The 24,830-nt window shown below is 40.0% G+C and overlaps 1 protein-coding gene across 5 annotated transcripts in view; it reads left to right on the top strand.

The window, feature by feature from the left end:
- LOC145459351 (uncharacterized) overlaps positions 1-24,830 on the top strand; it is a 183,053-nt gene that overhangs the window by 43,910 nt on the left and 114,313 nt on the right. For 4 of the 5 annotated variants that reach the window (XM_080338002.1, XM_080338000.1, XM_080337999.1 and 1 more), the window contains 9 exons: positions 2,618-2,858; positions 2,986-3,009; positions 4,056-4,267; positions 8,753-8,924; positions 18,420-18,533; positions 20,019-20,140; positions 21,124-21,204; positions 21,261-21,378; positions 24,615-24,731. In XM_080338002.1, coding sequence (XP_080194128.1) covers positions 2,618-2,858; positions 2,986-3,009; positions 4,056-4,267; positions 8,753-8,924; positions 18,420-18,533; positions 20,019-20,140; positions 21,124-21,204; positions 21,261-21,378; positions 24,615-24,731 — 1,201 coding nt within the window. The remainder of the gene's footprint in view (positions 1-2,617; positions 2,859-2,985; positions 3,010-4,055; positions 4,268-8,752; positions 8,925-18,419; positions 18,534-20,018; positions 20,141-21,123; positions 21,205-21,260; positions 21,379-24,614; positions 24,732-24,830) is intronic. The other variant, XM_080338001.1, reaches the window with a different exon arrangement.

Raw genomic sequence — 24,830 nt, 5'->3', positions numbered from 1 at the left:
TCCGACCCGCTAAGTGCTTCATTTTTTCATATCAAGCCCGCCGATCGGAGAACTTTCCCGCCCCTAGTGTAAAGGCTAAGCAACGACGGTACGGATGCGATACTATTAGACACATGTACGCCTATTTAAAGCCTGACGCTTTCAGCGCCGGGACACATGAAAACAAGAGGATTTGGGCAACATGCGACTGAGCAAAGGGCAATGCCACAAAGATAAACCACTAGCGAAAAGTGAAGTATGTTTCCCGCCCGTTTATACCACCCCTGATATACGAGTGTGAATATCCAGTAGGGCGGTTCAAAAATAACATTTTTTCCTTAATCTTGCGGGCTACATGATTAAATCGTCAGGTTACCTTAAAAAACGACGCACACCAAATTTGAATTCATTCCAACCAATATTCGCGGTTTACGTAGAGTTTGAAAATTTTGAATTTGCCCAGAAACGCAAAAAAAAAAATTTTTTCAAATTTTTCTGCTAACCCCATGAAATTGTTGGGCTGTCTTCAAAGACTATGCAAAACAAATTTGACTCAATTCTAAGCAGTAGAAGTGGAGTTATATCAGTTTTTCTTTGATAATTCTGGGATTATCCTTGATTGGTGGATAATCCAAGAATTTTCATCGAAAAACTGGAATAACTCCGCTTCTACGGCTTGGAATTGAGTAAAATTTGTTTTGCATAGTCTTTGAAGACAGCCCAACAATTTCATGGGGTTAGCAGAAAAATTTAAAAAAAAAAATTTTTTCGTTTCTGGGCAAATTCAAAATTTTCAAACTCTACGTAAACCGCGAATATTGGTTGGAATGAATTCAAATTTGGTGTGCGTCGTTTTTCAAGGTAACCTGACGATTTAATCATGTAGCCCGCAAGATTAAGGAAATTTTTTTATTTTTGAACCGCCCTAATATACAGCCGTGGTACAAGAAACCGGAACCTACCTAAGACTTATACCGCGGTCTAAATCGAGTACAACATTTTATCCAAATTATGCATGCATGTAGGCACTTATAGGATTATTGACTGCGATGTAATTCTGAGTTGGGTTCTATTGTCATGTCGCACCCTTTTCTGCCCTTTGTTTGCGAAGGCACACCTTGGCCCCAAATAAACAACGCAAAAACCTTAGATATCGATGTGTACGGTTGTCGAAATGACGGTCGCTTAATAGTCCCGTCTTCGCATACTCAGCCCCGAAGAAGAAATGCGCCTGGCGGAGGAAAATACTACTATGTTTCTTAAGAATTGCTGACTTCACGCTCACTATGTCATATATACCAGAGTTGGATCAATTACAGTAATTAATTTCAATTATATTTACAATTACAATTACTATCTTGAATGTTTTAATTACATTGCAATTACAATTACTGGTAAACTTGTAATGATTACAATTGTAATTACAATTACAAAACTGTTAGACATGTAACTGATTCGGCAAAGACGTTTTCTTTGGCAATCGTAGTGACGTAATTAGCAAAAATCTCAAGCTATTCATGTTTCATTCATGACACGTGAAATACCCTTCAATTCAAAACAACTTGAACGTATTCGAACCATTCCTAATCATGAGTACTGAAAACTACAAAACATAAATTTTTTTCAAGTGACTATTAACAACCAAAAGTTTGAGCGACTAGCAGCGAATATGCTACAGGACAGTCAATGAAATGTAATCAAATGAATAGGCTACTCAGAGCTGCGTAAGGCAAATGAAATGTTATTGGTAAGGCGTCAGCGATAAAGATGATGCCGAAGGAGTGAAAAATTAAAATAAATGCAAAAGGAAAGAAGCTCCTGGTAATACCGAATTAAGAAATTTTGGTTCGCATTTGCATTTTCACTTGCTCGAAAACTGATAGATTGCATTTGATGAACATTAGGTAGCGGAAAGTTTCTGACCCCAGTAAATTTGGCTAAGATTGGAGGTAAGATTGGGATAACATCTCCACAAATGTTCGATCAAGTTTGATGAAGCCTTGGTTGCAATTTTTGCAGCAAGCCTCAGTACTGTGTTCAGAGATTTAAAAAAAAAACTCTGACCGTGGTGTAAGAAATGGATCATCACAGGTTTCAGAAGAGTTTATTTGCTGTTCATCCATTTTTGAAATATTTAGATTTAGTTTAGCCCACTGATTCTATGACTTTTTTAGAGTCTCCCCCTTTATGACAGTGAATATTTCGTGCCCACCGTATCGTCATATCACACAATGAAACCAGAATATTAGCAATCCTTACAGATAGTTTAATAATATGGAAGGTTATGACTTTTGATGAGAGAATTCTCCAATATGAAATTCGGACTATACACAGAGCAATAACTATGAGATTTGGATTAAGGCCGCGGTTTTTAAAAGGTTCAAGAATCGCTGATTTAAAATCGAGAGATCAGGAATATCATTTGCCACCCTTCCGTGCGCTAGTTACGCTTTTCGTCCTGGGTGAAGGATGACCAGAAACGCAGTCAGCGCCTAATAGACATGGATTCATCTTGCTACATAGAAATCAGGAATAGGATTGGCCGGATTGATTGCAAATGTCATGTTTCCAAGTCAAGTCTAGTTTATCTGCAACTAGTCAAATCGGGTATGGTAAACATCGTATTTTTTTTTTACAGAGGACAGATATATACCCAGCGCGTTCCTACCATGGACACCTGAGGTCTAGTACGAGTGATCTTCTTCTAACGATTAGTTCGGCGTCAGCGTGGCGTGATTTGACTTTCACTGGCTTGCAACCGGCCACGTATCCAGGCACAACAGCTTCGGGGTCACTTTGCTGGAAGCCTGCAACGAACAACACTGGCGTAAATCACGCCCCGACAACAATTCAAACGCCTGATGCCGAGGAATTGCCAAGTAAGTGAGAAGTGTTGCAATGTTAGTTAATACTCTTCATCAAGCGTTCAAGAAAAATTAGGATTGTGAAATTGGTCATTTCTCGTGAGAGAGTCATATCTCCCTACAAATACAATTCTTTTTACAGAAACCAACTATGGGCCACTTTGTGGTGAGTCTCGTGGATTACGCTCCTTACTATTTATTGATTCGTGAAAATATTCCTGGCTACTGTCAGTTCCTCCGTACCTCATCGTGTGTTATACGTTATGCGTCCAATATCTAGGGTCAATGGCGTATGGCGTGGCGAGTGGCGCTCCACGGTATATTTCAACACTGCAAAAACAAGGTGTCGCGGTTTCGAGTCCGACCGAGATCGATTCAAGAATGCTCTACTATGTGTTGGCGAAAGTCTAGAACTAAAGTGGACCATGCTATTAATCGGTAGCTCGGAACTAATCAATGAAGATACCGACCTGGTGGAAAATTAACATGAATGCCGAGACCCCATGAATAATAATGAACAACATATTTGCCTGTGGAGCGAATATTAATTTTTAACAAGGTCTTTGTTTAAACATAGTGTCCTATATTGTGTGGACACAGCGAGACTGAACGGCTCACTGCATTTGGGTTACGTGATACTTTCCATTTGACCAGAGCCAACTTTACGGTCATTTGCGACCGGCTTGTATCGTTATCGGCTTGTTGCGAGTATCAATGGAATGGAAAGCTGCGCCAGTTTCAGGGGCTCACTTGAAGTCAAGAAACACATTCCACTTATATATATATATGATTTGTAATGATACAACTGTCTGGACCACCATTGGTTGCAGGTCATTCGACTGGATTGTGACTGCTGCTATGGCACGCCATTATTTTGTAAAGGGTTCCGAGCCCTTAACCCTGGATACGCCACTGTCTTGACCCATCAGACATGTTTATGCTGCCACAGGAATAATTATTCTGGCCGTTACGAAAATTTACTGAATAGTTGCTGTAATATCGATAAAATTAAGTAGAAAATTAGAAATATGTCAAAGAGCCTTATCTTATATCCGAAAGAGCCATATATGGCTCGCGAGCCATGTTCCCGACCACTGATATAAAGCAACTTCAATTGCTCTTGTTATTTTAGTTTGAAAACACAGCTTATTTATGGTAAATCGTGCACCGGGAATGAATTTCCGATAATCCCGTGACCAAACCTTGATTTAGGTAACGCAGATGACAGTGTGAGGAACAGCTCAACCGATGGATGCTATTGGATTGAGTTGCGTCGTGATGCCAACGTCAATTTGACGGAAGCTCGTGCTATTTGCTCACAACATGAGTCCGTACTCTCAGCAGTTCCGGATTACAGTATCTACCAGGAAATTGATGATCAAATATCATATCGATATTCAGAGATTTGGGTTGACGTCAGATTGGTAATTATTATGGTCAAAATGAATGAATGATTAGAAATCGATCCCTATCATTTATAATATAAGACATCAATCGATCGAATGATCAAAATTTCTCATACCATATGCAATACACATTCGGATTGACCGATATCATTTGGCGGGATTTGATAGCAGGGTGTCATAACATTCCGAGGATATATTTACGTTGACTAGTGCAATGTTATTAAAGCCGCTGTGCACCAAAATATGCATGGGGTGCACCAGCACGAAAAGGTACACATAAGCTTGTTACACTAAAACAGTGATTTATATTCTCTGGGTGACGCTCGCGAAATCGTCACCCTTTTCCTAGTAAGTAGACCGTGCAAGAGGCCGTTACCAGGTTCGCCGGGAAGTGCTGGGTTTTCTTTTAGTTGACGGCCAACTACACAATATTATCTAAACCAGGGGTGAGCAATTATTTTCCACGCGGCCCAATTCAGAGGCAAAAAATAGGTTGTCGGACCGAGGCTGAAGTTAAAAATACCGTATATTCAGTGGCGTATTTTGTTTCTAAGTATACAATAGTGAATTACATTGGTAACACAAGTTGTTATTGCTAAGTGGATGTGTTGAAACTTGGCTATGAGAAAGTGAGGTTGATTTACACAAAAATACTATTTATTCATTCGGTGTCATTATTCAAAACATTAAGAAACATAATACATTGGTGAGTCATTGAAATCACATTAACCCCAGGCCATATTTTGCTATGGAGACGTCCAAATGTATTTGGGATATTATTAGGCTGGTATTGGTCCCAAGCTGTGCGTAGTTTGTTATTAGTAGGGCGTTTTTTTTTTACTAAAAAAAAAGAAAATTTTGACCTAAGAAATCAAAATTTTGACTTTTTTTGACCTAAAAAAATGAATTTTGACCAAATTTTGACCTAACGTATGCAAATTCGGTGTTTTCACAAATAATGTCAAAATTGTACCAGTTATCTACATTTCCGGTTGTAACTGGCTGTCCCAACAAAGTAGTTTGGCCTGAAAAAACGTTTTTGGCATAGAAACAGGCAACTTTGTACATATAAAAAACAGTATTTTAACGAAATCTGGCCCTATGAAGAATTCCAGTGGTTGCAATACGTATTATGGTGGAAATAATTTAAAAAAAATTGTAGTACAACGAGTGATACTTTCCTATATTTTTGGGTAAAAAGTGCATGTCCTTACTTGCCAAGGACGTTCAACAGCAGCAGTTGTTGGCTGACGACACTCAAGTTGTGCAAACACTACTGGTGACACACCGTGTTGCTTCATTCTGACAATGTTGTCTATTACAATTTTTCATCATACGCTTCTCAATATAAGAATGATGCCCCACTTAGGATATTGCGGTACGTTGACCATAATACCATGTCCACCTATTTGTTTTATTTGACCGTTGATGATTCAGTATGAGCAGACAATTAGCCGTTTACAACAGTAGGCCTATAAAGTAGGCTACAAGCTGTAAAATATCAAATGATACGTTCACCGACAGTGCAAAATCTGCGATACAAACGAAATAAAGATGTCAAAAAATTTTTGACTTTATGAACAATTTTGACAAATTTTGACCTAACGCTACAATTTTGACAAACTTTTGACAAATTTTGACATGTCAAAAAAAAACGCCCTAGTTATTAGCCTTGATGATTTGAAAGCTTCGCTGGCAGAAATCCGGAGATCCTGAGCTCTTTCGGGTCCAGCCATTCGACGAGTGTCTGTATTCCCCTGCGTTCCTCACATATTGCGGATTCGAAATATTTTTCTAAGCACGACTCACCACAAATTAAGATGACGGGTTTCCCTCTGACTCAAGTAAACAAATATGTATACAGTGCTAAATTCCAGGCTTCTTTTCGCGGGTCAGTAAGAATCGCGTCGCGGGCCGCACTTTGCCAAGGTTTGATCTAAACCAGTGGTTATCAACCGGGGCTCCGCAAAACCTCAAAACAGTTGATTAGCTAATTTGTATTTTTTAAATTCGGAAAATCACGAGGCAGTTTCGCTTCATTACAAGTAAACTCCAGAGCTCGCATCAACAGAATGGCAGTCTGAGATGAAATATCCTACTGTGCAGACTCATATAATTGCTAAATAGCCAATAGCCTACGGATACAAACATTTTCCTGTTTGGAGATGTTTTGTTGGGGATTGCGGAAAAAACTGGGATGAGTAAGGTCACGCACAGGGACTTCGAAATTATGAAGAAAAAAACACATTTTTTCCTGTCATATATAACCACTTTTCCATAATAAGTTCAAGATAATCTGCTAGATAGAAATGACCTGGCCTGACGTTATATCAGGAGCAGGGAACTGCCAACTTCTCCAGTTTGCGGGTGGGTTATGGGAAAGTCAAATACTTGGCCGCCCGGATTCCGGAATTGATACATAAATCGCGTATTTATCCACCGAAACAGCGAATAAATCGTATCTAATGTAACCTTTAAGTTTAAAGTAGAGACCACAACCAGTATTTATTGGATTACTCGTAATGTAATTCAATAGCTGTTGAAGTTAATGAGACATCTGTGGTAATCGAAGTTGTCAACAAGTTCTTTAAACTCTGGCTGCATGTCAGACGTAGAAACCTTTGGGAAAGAATACACATGAACGAACGTCAGTTAGATTGTTTATGTTTATGGTCGAAAATGTTTGCTCGCAAATGTATGTAGACCCGCGGGTCAAATTATCATAGAAAACCGGAGACTGTCTGTTGGCCACTCAAAATCCCGTCATGAACCGGATCCGGCCCGCGGGCCGCATATTGTCCGCCCCTGCGTTATATGTTAATTAAAAAATTGTTCGTCGATTTTGGTGCCATATTTGTTGCGATCACACCAAAACGTGTCGTCGGGAGCGATACACTTTACTATTACATTTGCCGACACCTGTATTTGTGGAAATAGATTTTCGGCACTCGTTTATATACTATCGAAGGCGCGGATTTTGAAGACACGACCGCAGATTTCAAGTAATGCTATTGCAGAATTTGCTTTGAAGTAATAGAAGTCAACTCAATTTCTACAATGATAGTATGATCTTATTTTCAAGAATAGTCATTTATTTTGTTGTTGTTTATACTAAGCCTATAGTTATCATTTGCACAAGCAGATGACGTTGGCACGATAATTGAGTTAAATTTGAACTAAAACATTTTGGGGGTCCGTTGGGGTCCGTCACGGTCCAAAAGGGGCCCGCGAAGACAAAAAGGTTTAGAACCACTGATCTAGACAGATTGGAAGCCATGGAAAGCGATAACCTTTTTTAGATATCAGGTTACATAACCATAATGTGTCCGCTCCGAGAGCGTACAGTGCATGAGCTCGTTATATCGCAAGTTTAAGGGTTCATCACAGGTTGAGTTGCACTGCGCTGGAGTGCATCGAACGAAAGCCTTGCTATGTACGGCGTAGGTTAGTCATATACCAGTGGTTCTCAACCTTATTGACCTTGCGGGACGATTAATCATCAAAATAAATGCTACGGACCGGTGAACTTTCAATAATAGAAATTCACTCAAATTGGAATTACGACAAATGATGTATGTAACTGGGTGGTGTATATTGGAAACTTTGTTTAATGCTGCCATTTGATATCGACCGTGTTTCCGTGGTTCGTTTAAAGTTTTTTGAGAGGAGTGGTGCTATTAAAACCACTATCATGGGTTTGATTGTTCGGTTCGATGCGATTTACTGTTTGCTAGCCTCTAATTTGCTGCTAAATGTCCCTAAATTATACTGCCAAAATTTAACGAACTTTGTTAGCATGTGTTTGTATCTTTCACATTATATCTGTTAAACGAGCTGTAAACTACATTAAATAGTTTCGTATAATATTTGCAGCATTGTGGCGTAAGCTAAGTTCAAGGCAGACCATGAAATTTATATTACGACACTATGCAGAAAAATACGTTTTAATTTTCGAAATCAATTAAAATCTAATGCTTCATTCCTCTAATTAAAAGCCGTCCCATTTCTTGCATATTGATATTGAGTTATAAAATTCTAATATTTTTTGCGGTCGGCAGGAAACTTGCCACGGACCGCCACCAGTTCGCGGACCGTTGGTTGAGAACCACTGATCTATACTATGAATCTGGCACGGTCATATATGATTTCACTGTCGATTTTAACTGCATGAGTCGTCATTGTGTCTCCATAATGACTCATTTTTGTAAAACGAACCACAACCTAACGATACGAATTGCGAGCCTGTGTCCGAATTACACGGTCTCGACTGTACTTGTCGATATTTCCCAATTCGAAGTAAGACGTACCTAGACGTACAATTATGCGCGACAAATAGCGCAATTACTAACCTCGCTTTAGCACAACTGTCGTGCCATATAAAGTCGTTTCTCAATGCCTCTCAACAACCCAGAGGCTTGTTATGTTATTGTCACCCCAGTGTGGATCCACTGTTTTAGCTTATACTTGATGACAGTTATTGTGATCTCCCTAATTCTTTTTCAGATACATACCGTTTTACCGGAAGGTTCATTTGACAAGTCTTGGTACTCGGCCGGTGGGCCTTATTACAAACACGCGTATCTTTCTCCATACGGATTTCGTCGTGGCAAACCTGATCGTGAAACCAACGGCGCACTTTGTTGGAAGCCAAGAAGGTCCTCTGAAAATATGACATGTACGTTTTCTTACCGCAGGCAGAAGTATAGTAGGAGACAGCCCCTATCTACTCGAATCACCCGTCGTTATTGTGTTTTGTGCACTGGATTTCTGCGCTTAACTGATGTGTTCGCATTTTTTAAAGAAATCAGTCGTGACATATCAACCAGCCTCTGATCTCGTTGACTCGATGCAATCGAAACCAATTTGATTGTCTTCTTACTTAATCAGTCTTGTCGGCACTCTGGTATAGGCCTGGTTATCGCATATTTTCCCCAAATCCCGATAATAAGTACAAAAGCATCCGCCAATTGGCATTGCATAGTCCTATACATGGCGGTGTATTATATTGGCTACAAACATATATCCTGTAAGCCTGTAGGCCAGGGGTCACCAACACGCGGCCCGCCAGGTCATATTTTGCGGCCCGCGACATGATTTGAGATTTAGGAAGAACGCTAAGAAAACATTTTGAAATTCTGAAATTGACGTGCAATGGCCCAAACACTTCCTATACCGAGACGCCTAGAAAATTGCTTAGGGCAGTGGTTTTAAAACTGAGGGTACGTCCCCCACATGGGGGCGTGAAAGCATCTGAAGGGGCCGTGGAGCTGCGTTCAACTGAAATTTTTTTCGCGGTTTGCGCGATTTTCCTCGAATTCATAGTTATAGCTAGTGCTCTGTGTATAATCCGGAATTAATATTATAGAATTCTCTCATCAACATTCATAACCTTCCATACCATCAAACTATCCGTTCGTATAGCCAGCATTATGGATGCATTTTGTGACATGACGATAACTGGGGGCGAAATTTTTCAGTATCATATAGGGGGGCATGTCAAAAAAGGTTTGAGAACCCCTGGCTTAGGGCTTACACACAAGATTAAGCTTCAAGTGTGGATAGTCTTTCAGCTAGTTACGTATCTCGCTAGTCCCAAAATGCGTTTCTAGGTATCGTGCACAGCTCGGAGTTTAAAATAAAATGAAATTGATGACAGTGATACTTTGTTGTATTTTTATTCTTTTAATAAAATATTACTTTTTTGTGGTCATCATAGCCAATGCCTATGTTAGGTAGAACAGCGTTGTACTGACGTAGAGTTTCAAAACGTGGTTGCCCACTTTATATCGATATTGAATTTATGCGGCCCGCGGCCGCTACGAAATTTGAAAAGTGGCCCGCGACCCGTTTTGAGTTGGCGACCCCTGCTGTAGGCCTATACCCAACCCAAAACAGTAGGCTATTTGCTGTCTGTGTTTTTAAGTTAGGTGTCCCGTGCAGCCCTGGACAAGTAATTCAATAAGTATCTGTTGTCGGCCGTCGACATGCAAATTGAATTTCTAATTGATTCCCGAATTTAAGAGAGATTTTAATTATTCTTGAAATTTTCTTGTCGCGATTTAATGCGTCTTCATTTTTTCGATATAGTAACGCCCTTTCCAGTCTGCACCCCACAGTACAGATGTGAATCAAAGAGGAAATGATGCGCCGTTTATATAAATACCAAATTGGAATCGTGTGTTCCTCACGAAAGAAATTTAGTTCTGGTACGTTTGCGCGATTCCAATGTTTCCAGTATACCGGCAATCCTGATGGAAGGTCACGAAATAACAGCATGCGACAACGTGACTAATAAAAATTGACCCACCCGATGACCCATCATTTATAAATTGGCCTAAATTTTCGAAACCACCACCTTCATCAACTCCACATGAGCTGAGAAAGAATAAATGCTTGATAGGAATATATAAAACTATACTAATATTTGAAGAGACTCTTTGGGGTACAGAACTTTAATATACATTTTAATAATATATTCATAGTAAAATATATTAAAACCCGAAGCTTTTCGAGCTGACACTTTTAAAGGGCAATCGTCAGCAAATGGAGCATTTCAAAAACATGCATCTAGCTACATTGCAAACAACCAATTATGACGTCATAGAAACAAACAACATGAAATACAGGCAAACCGCGAGCGCAGTTAGTGGCCAATTTTTAGATTCACTAAAAATTCCTTCTGCTGACACAAGCGCGGTCGGTGGATTTTAATATAAGTTGATTCCAGTGCAGACAGATGGAAATTAGTGCGGCCTCTGCCTAATATAGAAAATCTTTCATCGCGATAGTTTTTAGCGCAAGTTGCATTCTCAGCCAAATGCTTGCCGATGGCAGAGTTCATAGCCATGGCCTGATTACGTTCTAGTAATCGCAGATCAGTTACGGCTGCGTCTTCGCGAGAGTCCAATGTGCGTGATCTAATAACGCTCGGAACATGTTGTTTGATGCGTTCCTGCAAGCGCTGAGTTGTTCTTCCCACGTACCGACAATCACAGTGGCACTTGAAATCATAGACCAGGGGTCACCGACACGCGGCCCGCGGGCCGCATGCGGCCCGCCAGGTCATATTTTGCGGCCGCGACATGATTTGAGATTTTGGAAGAACGCTAAGAAAACATTTTGAAATTCTGAAATTGACGTGCAATGGCCCAAACACTTCCAATACCGAGACGCCTAGAAAATTGCTTAGGGCAGTGGTTTTAAAACTGAGGGTACGTCCCCCATATGGGGGCGTGAAAGCATCTGAAGGGGCCGTGGAGCTGCGTTCAACTGAAATTTTTTTCGCGCTTTGCGCGATTTTCCTCGAATTCATAGTTATAGCTAGTGCTCTGTGTATAATCCGGAATTAATATTATAGAATTCTCTCATCAACATTCATAACCTTCCATACCATCAAACTATCCGTTCGTATAGCCTGCATTATGGATGCATTTTGTGATATGACGATAACTGGGGGCGAAATTTTTCAGTATCATATAGGGGGGCATGTCAAAAAAGGTTTGAGAACCACTGGCTTAGGGCTTACACACAAGATTAAGCTTCAAGTGGGGATAGTCTTTCAGCTAGTTACGTATCTCGCTAGTTCCAAAATGCGTTTCTAGGTATCGTGCACAGCTCGGAGTTTAAAATAAAATGAAATTGATGACAGTGATACTTTGTTGTATTTTTATTCTTTTAATAAAATATTACTTTTTTGTGGTCATCATACCCAATGCCTATGTTAGGTAGAACAGCGTTGTACTGACGTAGAGTTTCAAAACGTGGTTGCCCACTTTATATCGATACTGAATTTATGCGGCCCGCGGCCGCTACGAAATTTGAAAAGTGGCCCGCGACCCGTTTTGAGTTGGTGACCCTTGTCATAGACCAGGGGTCTCCAACACGCGGCCCGCGGGCCGCATGCGGCCCGCGAGGTCCTATTTTGCGGCCCGCGACCTGATTTGAAAAAAAATCAGAAAAACGCTTAGTAAATCATGTTGAAACGCTAAAATTGATTTCAGTTGAAACATAATGTTGTTGTTTTACAAAGTGAGCCATTCTATGTGCCCACTATCACTATTACTCACTAGTTGATACGGCTTCGGCATGGTAATATCATTCCATGGATGAAGAATTTGCTGGTACGAATGGGCATATTGCCTTGACGTGCAATGGCCCACCACTGCCAAGACCGAGACGCCTGCAAAACGACTTCGGGCGCTCCAAAAGACCATGCTTTACGAGGAGATAGTTGTCTAGCAAGTAGGCCTACCGTGTATAGCTAACCCCAATATTGATTCTTCAATCCATGGGTGGCCAATCTGCAGCAGTAGAAGGAAAATTATGCGGCTGTCGACACTTGTAATAACAACCCTAAGTTTTCGCAGATACCCCCTGCATCAGCTGTATCTGGGAATCTGATCACATTGGCCGAGAAAGGATAAATATTTTATAGTAATATGTGAAACTATACTAATATTTATTGATGAAATTCACTCATGAACATGAAAAATTTTTCGCGCTTCGCGCGACTACAGATTGGTTATCTGTGGCTCTTTACAACATAACTACTAACGATTTGGTGCGCATAGTAAGCCGATATGTGCATATAGATTAGTTCGGAGTGTACCGGCAATGGACATGGACATGATAACGTGGGTATTTGGCCCCAGCTAGTTTATCATGACTAACCACCGGTATGCGGCCGCAGGCTACATGAGTACGCGAAATGCGGCCGTGAATTACAAAAATGTTGGCCACCCCTGTTTTAGCGGCTAAAGAGTGTTGTCATTGTCAGGTATCGTGTGCAGCTCATAGTCCAAAATATAATGACATTGATGATCATGATACTTTTTGTTGTATTTGTGTTTGTTCAATAAAATATTAGTTCTTTTGTGGTGACTATAACCGTCCCCTGTGTTAGAAAGCACAGCGTTGTAATAACGTAGAGTTATCAGACGTGGTTGTTGAACTGCGTTGCCTACTTTTATATCGATATTGATGTCATGCGGCCCGCGGCCTCCAGGAATTTGGAAAAGTGGCCCGCGACCTATTTTGAGTTGGCGACCCCTGTCATAGACTATATTGCTTTGTTGAGAAGCAGGAACAACATCTTTGCGCGTTGCAGGAAGCAATTGTTTGGTGGTAAACACAACATTAGTTTTTACATTATCGTAACAGCGATTTACAGCAGAAATCAATTGCTTTTCAAACCGGGAAGAAATGGGGCCCAGCCACGGTAAATGTATATATACATTTTCCTCAGACCGTGTGTTCGTGTTTTGTGATTTGTTGGGATTGAAATTCCTGAGTTTTCTGTCAACAGAACTCTTGATGATGTGTTCGGGGTACCCGTTATCGATTAGAATTTTGCGGATGTATTCTAGCTCCGCGTTTAATTTTTCATCCGAACAAATCATCAAGGCTCTGTGCACCAACGTGCCAATCAAATTTAGTTTACGGCGATTCGGGCTAAAAGAATTCCAGCGTGTATAATAAGATTTTCTATATTAGGCAGAGGCCGCACTAATTTCCATCTGTCTGCACTGGAATCGACTTATATTAAAATCCACCGACCGCGCTTGTGTCAGCAGAAGGAATTTTTAGTGAATCTAAAAATTGGCCACTAGCTGCGCTCGCGGTTTGCCTGTATTTCATGTTGTTTGTTTCTATGACGTCATAATTGGTTGTTTGCAATGTAGCTAGATGCATGTTTTGGAAATTCTCAATTTGCTGACGATTGCCCTTGAAAAGTGTCAGCTCGAAAAGCTTCGGGTTTTAATATATTTTACTATGAATATATTATTAAAATGTATATACTAATATTAATTACTAAATTCATCCGAGAATCTGAAAATCTGACCAGTGACCACTGGCGATTTCGTTGCGTATAGTAAGCTGAATTAAATAAATAGATTATTCCGGAGTTCACCGGAAATGGATGTGGACAGTTTACTATGGGTATTTGCGTCCTGTTCGTAACGGCAATGTCCTATAATGTGGCTGTAGGTTTCATGAGTATTGGAATTGCGGCCGTGAATAGCAAATAAGTTGACCACCTCTGGTCTTGCGCAATGGTCGTATTCAACCGCACCGCTGTAATAGATCCTTTTCGCGAAATCAATAACACTAGGCGACATTTTTCAACGTTTTTATTATTTTTTCGAACAATTCATTGAGTCACGTCATAATTCTTCGCAAAAAAACGAACGAGAATTTTCATAAAAAACGGTTATATTAAGGACGCTTGTGCCCCATTACAGGTCCGTATATGATACGAAAGACATTCTATAACAGTGGTTCCCAACGTGGGCGATATCGCCCCCCAGGGGGCGATTTGGCGGTCCAGGGGGGCGAAAATAGCGAAGGGGGCGATAGGGGGGCGAAAACGGACGAAGGGGGCGATAGGGGGCGATGGCGCGTTGAAACCGCTATATTGGAGTCTAGGACCGCAATTACCGCACCCCAAACCCCCAATTGGGATGGGAGGCCCGAGCTCGAAGGGTCCCAAAATTTGTTCATGAATTAACATGAATTAGAGTAATATTTGGGAAATTTATGCAACTTTTTTAAAATATTTTCGCGCTGCGCGCGATTTAGCGATGTCACATTTCTTGCTTATTGGATAACCGTCACCCAAGAAATAATACGCATGAGATATAGAAAAAGGCATCGCTCAGCCATTACCACGCCATGACGCAGCAAGGCATATGAAATTTCAGGCCATGTAACATGCGACTTCGAGAAGTGTGCCAGAACGAGAAAACCTTGGCGGAAAAGCACTGTGTTTATGCTGACCGACTTCGATATATGTACCATATATGATACACATATATGTGTAATTGTCCATAGGCCCCTAAATCGCTGGCGCCAAATGTTCCTGTCCTGGCAATCAGAATCCCACAAGACAAATGCCATCCCGCAGAGAAAAATCAATTGTGAGTGCAGAAATAACAATTCTAAATCGTGTTCGTCTTTTAGTTCAGTACGTATGGGCGATTTGAATATCTTTTGACATAGCAGACATGCCACGAAATGCCATCACCTAACGAAGTCTTTATACCCACGGGTCCGCCAGAATATTTTTAATTAATAATTACGGATCCTACATTTTCCAAGACACCTCACTCAGCTCTACCGGTAAATCTGAATACATGAGCAGAGAGAGGATAAAAAATTGACAGCAATATATATGCAATCCCCCAACATATTGACCGATCCAATCATGGATGATAGAAATTTTTCGCGTTTCACGCGAATTAAGCCGACTAACTAACTAAAGAGTCCAATAGTTTTTGCTGAGAAGTAGCGGTAAAGAGGTATCGGAGGAGGGAGTCTGAGGGGCAAAGCCCCCCAGACGTTTGGTTTATCACCATATCGGAGCCCAAAGACACACGTTTTGGGGGCTGACGAAGTGCTGTTACGGTCCTTTTGGAGTCAAGTCGGAGAAATGGCCTTTTTTAGGTCATATCGTCGGCGATTACAGTTTGTATGCCTATTTTTCGATTCCCAATATTTGGGGGGCGATGATCGGTGCGGAGCTTGAAAAGGGGGCGATGAGTCGAAAAAGGTTGGGAACCACTGTTCTATAAGGCTCTTAAGAAGGTATCTTAAGATTGGATTGAATTTGACGTTTTATTATCTTAAACCTTAACCCTCCAAATAATCAGGATCCTTAGTATTTTCATGAAATTTAGATGCAGCTTCGTTGAAAGACAGTCATCTATTATTTCAAAATATGTTAGGATTTGTGTTGAGTGTTCTGATTTGAGGTCCAATAAGTACACCGACCTCAAATTTCTCGGCACTCAAGTAACGAAACTTTTCCCAAATGTATCAATCAATCAATCAGGTTTATTAATATTTTCATCGTTTCAAAACATCACAAGATGCGCCCCCTATTTGTTGAGGTCGAGTTTAATATACAATGGTGGATATACAACATTAGATTTGCCGATAACAGCAGGCTTTGAAACATTTAAAAGCCCGGTGTAAGTTACTTCATCAACAGCCACTCACGTCTAATTTAATGATTTCAACTGTCCCCTTCACAGATAAAACAAGGATACTTTGTAGTTCCAGATCATTGAATCAGTAGCATATTTAGGAGTTCAAAATTAACGGAAACTTTTCACGTTGAGTACTGTATTGCAAATTTGAAATAACAAGTTTCATATTTTCGTAAGATCTCTTGTTGCTAGTTGCATCAGCTATAGGGATAGAATCACATTGATTTGTATTCTGCAACAAAACAGCTTTAACGCTCGACTTTGATGCATTAATAAAGAGACTCCTGACACTGTTCCAAATCTCTCGATAACACCTTGAACATCCACGCAATAGACTAAAGAGGGTTCGGAGGAAAATAAGTTGGTGTATTCACTGTCACGATACATGTATGGAGCACAAGTAGTATCAGTGTTAAGCGTACGTTTGGCATTCAATCTGAAACCTACAATAAGAGCATACTCATTTGGCTATTTAAAATATCTGACGAAGTCATTCAGTTCCGCTTGATTCAGCTTTGGCTGCTGATCGCCACCACACTCATGCTAAAAACATTCTTCAGATAAAGGCTCTTCACTGATAGAATCTTCTTCAACTGTTTGTAAAACATTTGAAGATAATGAAATTGCTACATCTGTTCCATGAGGAATCGGTCGTATTGCGAAAGACACATTAGGGTATTGAATTTTATGCCAATTTGTTATATTGAATCCAAAAACAACAATTAGGCAAAAGTAACATTCTTTTCCGTGACCAATGATCATGTTGCTCTCACCAAACCATTGACACACCAAATGCCAAAGATTTTTGATTCCAGTGCTTCACAGCCTTAATGATGACACACCAAAAACCAGAATGCTCACATTTTCACTTACTTGTAATTAGTTACTTTAATTTACTTTACTTTCTACTTGACTACCGATGGTGAATACTTTGACCATTTATGATGACATCACAATGACGTATAATGGTTAAAACTATGACCCAGCAGCAAAGAATACTTCATAGAACAGTCTTTTTTTAGTACTGTGATGCAAGCTTTTAAATCACAGATTATACAAAAAAACTTGACGTGATAGGAATAAAGCAACTTCATATTCGTCACCAGCGTATGAAAATTTTCTTGTAGTAAGTAGTCACTATTTTGGCCGGAAAATAAAAATCATGTAGACTAGTGTAATTCGGTTAGCGTTACTGGTTACTGTCAAAGGTGTTTCCTAACCTAACTGGCTGATAAATATAGCATTCGTGATGGAACCAGGAAACAAAAAAGTCGACGGCCGTAAATGTGCAATTTAATTAAACGTATTGGATCTCAAATTTTTGAGAGCTTCAAATTAAACCGGAATCATTTCTTTTCGTGATCGCACGATTTACGGTGAAGTGAGTTTCGTTTTCAATATAGTATAGAACCGCAAAGAATTAAAATGCACGCCACGAAGATATAACAATTTAGAGTAGTGTGCGTCTCATGAATGAAGACTTCCTGGTTCATGGTTTGCCATTACGACTGTCCGCTGGAATGCGACCGTGTGCTATATATGTAATCAAAATGCAGTCGTGAATGGCAATAAGGTTGAACACCACTGGCCTATATCATATTGAGGCTACGTAGAAAAAATGAAGTTAATGATGCTACTAAAACCCAGACTCTGGGATTAACATAATTTATAGTTCGCTCGAACATTGTCTAAAGCTGACCTTTTTTTTCCCAGTTGTGCATTCAAATGAATGAATTTGATACAAGATATATTATACTGTTGCAATTCAGTCAGCTCTGCTCTCAGTACGATTATTGTATTTGAAATGTGGAAAACCTTACGTGTCCAAGTCCAACCAGACAGTTGCGTTCTCTCGCATGATAGAATTATTCGTAAACTTTGCAACTCGCAAGTAGCTGTCGACATTTCATTTCAACAGCGATGATAATTACGTATGGCAAGTTTCATTTACTCGGCGGGCTCTCCTCTCAGTAACGAATTACCATTATTCTCATAGTAGCTGGCTCGTGGCTACCGAAGACTAATGCATGGTACTTCTGGTATGATTCTTGCCTTTGGAACGAACGTTTCATTGTGTCGTCCGCGTTAATTTTGACTCAACACCGAATAAACTCACGCGGCCATGGCTATCTCTTCGCAGTAGCACTGCACTGAATTGTAATGATATGTATATGGTGCAACAGACAGCGCAAATTCGACAAGGGAGCCTTATCGAAGCGGTAACACGGAACATGCGACAATGCCGACCGACGTTTCCACAATGACTGTCTCAACGATAGAGTTCACAACTGCGACTGGTATGTACAAGTAGGGCATGGTGGGGCAGAATGGGCAGCAACTCACATTTTTGGTCTCAAAAATATTGGAAATCCAGAAATACCAATGAACTATAGCAAAACGATTGATGAACATAAACTGATTAGAAAATACAAAGAAGTAACGAAAGCACAATCCATTGAAAAGCTTACTTTTTTGTCCCATTGTGCACCATAGACGGGGTACAATGGGACAAGCGGTGGGGAAAAATGGTACAGTAATAAAAAATTTAGAACCGCATCAGTTAGCAAAAAACTGAGAACTGTTTAAGAAAATGATGCACAAGCCGGTTTACTAGACCAGTTATTTGAAGAGACTCTTTGGGGTACAGAACTTTAATATACATTTTAATAATATATTCATATTAAAACCCGAAGCTTTTCGAGCTGACACTTTTCAAGGGCAATCGTCAGCAAATGGAGAATTTCAAAAACATGCATCTAGCTACATTGCATACAACCAATTATGACGTCATAGAAACAAACAACATGAAATACAGGCAAACCGCGAGCGCAGCTAGTGGACAATTTTCAGATTCACTAAAAATTCCTTCTGCTGACACAAGCGCGGTCGGTGGATTTTAATATATGGATTTTATATTAAAATCCACCGACCGCGCTTGTGTCAGCAGAAGGAATTTTTAGTGAATCTGAAAATTGTCCACTAGCTGCGCTCGCGGTTTGCCTGTATTTCATGTTGTTTGTTTCTATGACGTCATAATTGGTTGTATGCAATGTAGCTAGATGCATGTTTTTGAAATTCTCCATTTGCTGACGATTGCCCTTGAAAAGTGTCAGCTCGAAAAGCTTCGGGTTTTAATATGAATATATTATTAAAATGTATAGACCAGTTATAGTTTACAACTCGAAGTTTAGAATTGTAATGGGACTTGCATAAAGATCGCTGTCAGCTCGTCGATCCACATTGATTATAAGGGCTGGTTTGACACTTCAAGAGATGTTTTCCGAGGGAGTGTTTTTTTTTATATCTTGTGCAATTTGTCTTAGGATATCAATGGACCGTTGTGCCCCAACCAAATTGTCAAAATGTACCCACCCACTTCTTCAATGCAGAAAAAAAACGCAATTTTAAAACCACAATCCAGCGCCTAAAATAGCATGCGGGACGACTGATGACTGCTTTGACTAAGCAAAACTAACGTGATATAGGCTACCCACCTAAAATACCACCGAAAGGTGGCTATGTAACTTACACAGGTTAGCAAAATTTAGCAACTTGTAGCCCTGTATCAATTGTGCCCAACCTTCACCTACATACGAAACGTACTTGGCAGCTATTTGCTTTGGGTAGTCTAGCGGCTGGGTCCTATTAGTGTTGTATCAGTGTATTCTAGAGTAATGTATAAGATGTTATAGATACACCCGTGGAACACTGGTAACTGAAAACGTACTGTTTCGTTTGAGTCTCTTTTACGGTGAACTGCATTAATATGCTGTTATTCTTAGAAACATGTAATTCTACAAACATTGACAACAAAACCTCGGGCTACGTCAATTCACCGAATTATCCAGGATTCTACCATAACAAAGCGTGTTATTTGTGGAATATTACAGTTCCAGAAGGCATGGTAAGTTAAAACTACTTGATACTTCGCCACTATAATCTCAGTAGTGAGCGATTTGTCTCTTTGAAAGCGGAAACTGTTGACATCTGTTATCCACAGTAATTACGTGATATACGAGTCTTCACGACAAGCAAACATTGCAATTGTATGACGTGTGTACGCAATATTGATCACAACACATACGCAGTGGCGGTTACGGCCTTTTTAGGCCTTGTGCACCTCGACACGAATTTCATAATGTTCAGGGGGCCTTGCTTTTGTATATACTCTTGAAGACGTCTCTGTCGCGATTCCTTCTCGCAGTCATCCTTCAGCCTCTCTCACTTCCATGCGTCTGAACGTGGTTTTTACTGGCGACTTAGAGCTCGGCTCACTTCATTTCTCTACGAGTCAATGCACTGTAGTTGCAGTAAGGTCGGCATCACTCGCTTCCCCCTGTAGTAAAAGCAACCTTGAGATATCGAATGGAGGACGAATCTCGACCATTGTTATCCATTCAATAACGATCGTTACAGTCTGAAAAGGTGCTTCTCATGAGGGACTCGCACGAAAGATGGGTTGAATTATCTCAGTTTGGAGTCGCGGTATAGCGGTTGCTGAATTTAATCACAATTTATTTCTTGAAATTATGGCAAATACGAGTAGTAGCTCAACTGGTGGTCTACGCTGAATTTTGCAACATCGCCAAGTCTTTCGTTCCTTAAACTGCGTGAATGCTCCATTGGAATTAAAATTCCAGAGATAATATTCCAAGGATTGATTCTAAATGAATTGCCCATGCTACTCGCAATCCCGTGTCGTTCGCATGGAGCTTGACTGCAAGAACGCGGCTCTGACAGGCAAAACGATCGAGAATCATTGATGTCTCTGCAATTCCTTCATATCATAATTTCAATTGGAATGCAATGTCTAATCATTTAGCAACTCGGCTAGGATGCAAAGTATTTAGTTTCTTCGCAAAACAATTTTGTTTTTCAATCATACAGGTAATCGTGGTTGAGTCGCAAGGAAATTTCATCTTAGAAGGAAACTGCGCATTTGATTCACTCTCGTTCGCTGGCTATGCCGTGAGAAACTAATATACAGCGATGAGCAATCCTTCCGTAATTTTAATTTATTTCAGACGTTTTGCGGTTCTTCATTCAGAGACTTCCGAACTAGGGACAATATGTTGAAAGTAAAATTCACAAGTGACGCTTCAGTGCGTCAACCCGGGTTCTCACTATTGTGGTACGCTGTCAGTAAGTATGAATCTATTGAATATAAATATAATATATAAATAGAAATTGTCAATTGCCAAGTAGCGCGATTATCACGAATAAAAGTCGATTCTATTAATCCGTACGATTTTTCAATACAATCATACATTCGGGGTGGTGTTTAAATGGTATTCAGCGCAATACCGCATTTGCTTGTAACGCAACTGCAGAGGTGGTCAGTAACGAAGTAGGCTACTTCTACTTTTTCGAAGTACTCAAGTAGTTTTCCTCTACTTCTGGTACTTACTCAAGTAGATCTGATTTTCGCTACTTCTACTTCTACTTCGTCATATTTTGTGATCTACTTACTTACTTTTCGCTATTTTCAGTTTGTCAAGTAGAAGTAGTTTAATCCTTCAATCAGGAAGAGGACCTGAGGAATTTCGGGGCTGTTTTCACGGAGTTACAACATTTAATTTTCATAAAAGTTGAGTAGAGTCCAGAATTTTCGTCGCGCTTCGCACTCGGTGGAGTAACCAGTATGATTTCACGAAAGTATCGGTGAATATAATTTAGGTAACGGGTTGGCGTGGTTCCGTTCACACCGCATTGTCGCCCTTCACCCATATGAATTATTTCATCACAGTATATATGGCTCATCATAACGTTTGAAACTGATGTTTCGCAATTTAGCATTTACTTCTCATATCGTAGTCTCAGTCAATGGCTTGTCCTAATCTGGAAAAGTGGTCTCAGACTTTTCTTAGTTTTAGAGCTGTTTTGGCATACCACCTTTGAAACTTTCTGGACTAAAGACATGAAATACATTTTCCGCTTTTAGAAGTAATATTTATATTTCACTTTCAATTCCCAGTATCATATACCTTGAGTTCTAATTAATATCAGTTCTTTTGTCTGGATAACATACATGTTGAAGTATAAAAGCAAGTGTATTTACAGAAATAAAGCTACACAATATGGCATTTTTACGATCCACCATATTTTTATTAACGTTTACTAATCGCGCAAAGTGTTTACTTTTACACCGTATCCCATACAACTTCTCCGTATTGCTCTTCGACTAAATTACTGGCCTTATAATATGGGGGAGTGCGCCATACCATGATATTTTCTAAAACGTGCTGTTGGATTAAACAGAGGATTAGAATCGCATTTCCATATCAATAGTCAATACTATCATTTTCGTCCCATGATGCGTACGTATGCTTATGCTGTCGGAAATTGGATACCTCCTTGTATGCATCAATATGAATCAAGCTCGGCACCTTTCGCATAGCTCAATTTACACCCATGCTAACGAATTACAATCGTTTTCACTACTTACTTACTTGAGTAGATTTAAAGTCAGTCAATTCTACTTCTACTTCAAGTAGTTTGAGGTTGCTTATGGAAGAAGTACTTCTACTCGTACTTGAGTAGATTTCTTCATCGCTACTTCTACTTCTACTTGAGTAGCTTTCTTGACTACTCTGACCACCTCTGCGCAACTGTGACCTTACGACCGGTGTAAGCTCGGGAGTCATGAGACGTTAAAGTGGTGCAGGGGCAGCCTAGCGATTGATTACTGAACGAAACAATGGCTCTTCATTCGAACGTATTTGCCTTACACCAGTAATAAGAGTTGATCAGATCGTGTGCAGTAGGATTGTTCAAAAGTGACTTTTTTTCTCAAATTATACTGGGTACTTGATAAAATTGTTAGGTTACCTAATTTAAGCCTGCACACCGAATTTGGTTCAATTGCAACCAGTAGCCGCATTGCTACAGGAAAACAAAGTTTCTATTTATTTTATGAAGATCATTATAATAAAATTTCAAAATATTCTGTTCACCCCATGAAAGTGTTAGGTTGTCTATAGAAACGATCTTCGCCAAATTTGACTCAATTCCAAGTCCAACCAGTGGAAGTGTAGTTTTTGCTGTCAAAAATTTGGATTTGAATAAAATAGTATAGTAGCACAGTGAAGGCCCGTGAAGCGAACATCAATGGTTGTGGCGGTTGTTGCTAATTTATCTGTCCAAACGTGAATCCAATGTGGATATAACTATGATCGTATTTTCCTTTAACTTGAGTGACTACGTTTTATAGAACTTCAAGTTCACTAGAGTGATATGACGGATGTCATGGAGAAGCAATTTGATTATTTTAATGCAATCAACATATTTGACATTATACATAGACAATCACCTTTTACTGCAACGTGAAAACAAAATTCTGCGAAAGCGTTATATTCTACGCCACACTGCTTGCGAATTCCATTATCGGTGTTCCAGAATTAAAAACAAGTTTTTTTAAAGAACACGCGATAAAATTAGCGACGCGTACAGTTCAGAGCGGTGAACTGGTAACCGTAACTACAGTGTTGTGCCTCCTTGCATCTGTATATACTGTAGCTATAATTATTTTGCAAGTGCGTTTGTTGCCCACTAGACCGCCCCTAATTCCTCACTTGTGGGGAGTTTCCCACTAGTTTGGGACCACTACTCTAGGAGGTACAAAACTTCAATATACAATTGGATAATATATTGATATTGAAATAAACCCGAATATTTTCGGCTGTCACTTCAGGGGTAATCGTCAGCAACTAGTTGACAGTTGGAAAGAAAACATCGTATCACCAAATATTGCGTCACAGGCATGACATGCCGAATAATCAAGGCGAGAAGATCACTTATGCTCAATGTACTATTTTTAAATGTATCCGTGTGCGATTTCCGGAAGTCAAGTATCTCTGTTACTTCTGACACTCCCTATCATGGCAGACTAGCCTTCGGGTAACTGACCGATGTCACAATGATTTACATTCCATCACGCATATAACTTCTCAGAGAAACATCTTCCGAATGTATTTAGTCGTAATGAATATTCCTATTTAACACGTTTTGCAAGGCACGAATTACTACGGAGAGCAAAATAAAATGTTCACACGAACACGACGAATCATATGTAGTGAGAATTTCGTGTCAGCATGCGGTCATGAAACTACAATTGTGGCGTCCCAGGTGATGACATAGTTACATGGATCATTGGGAGCTACATTGGAACAAATTGAACCAATATCATATTATGACGAAAAATGTACCTGACCCGTAGTCTAGTTCTCGTCTGAACTGGTGTTGGGCCGCGTGAAGCGTTTGGAGACGATACCTTGTTGTAATTTCCCTGTTCATAAATTTTACTGAAATTTATTCATTCACTGTGGGATGTCTCTAGGAAAAAATATTTTATCCCATGAAATATCATGTATTCGGTATAGGAGTTCCAACACAATCCACGGTGCAGTCACATCGAAGCGGTAACACGGAACATCCGACAATGGCGAACGACGTTTCCACAATGTCTGCCTCAACAAGAGAGTTCGCAATACCGACTGGTATGTACTGTATGTATGTATGTATGTATGTATGTATGTATGTATGTACTGTAGGCTATATACGAAACGGACTTGGCAGCTAATCGCTTTGGGTAGTCT

This window comes from Botryllus schlosseri, chromosome 16, assembly GCF_051294905.1.
Source record: "Botryllus schlosseri isolate E-star chromosome 16, Bs_hap1, whole genome shotgun sequence".
Taxonomy (NCBI): Eukaryota; Metazoa; Chordata; class Ascidiacea; order Stolidobranchia; family Styelidae; genus Botryllus; species Botryllus schlosseri.
Note: the sequence above shows the minus strand (reverse complement) of the source record. Positions and strands in the feature narration are given on the sequence as shown.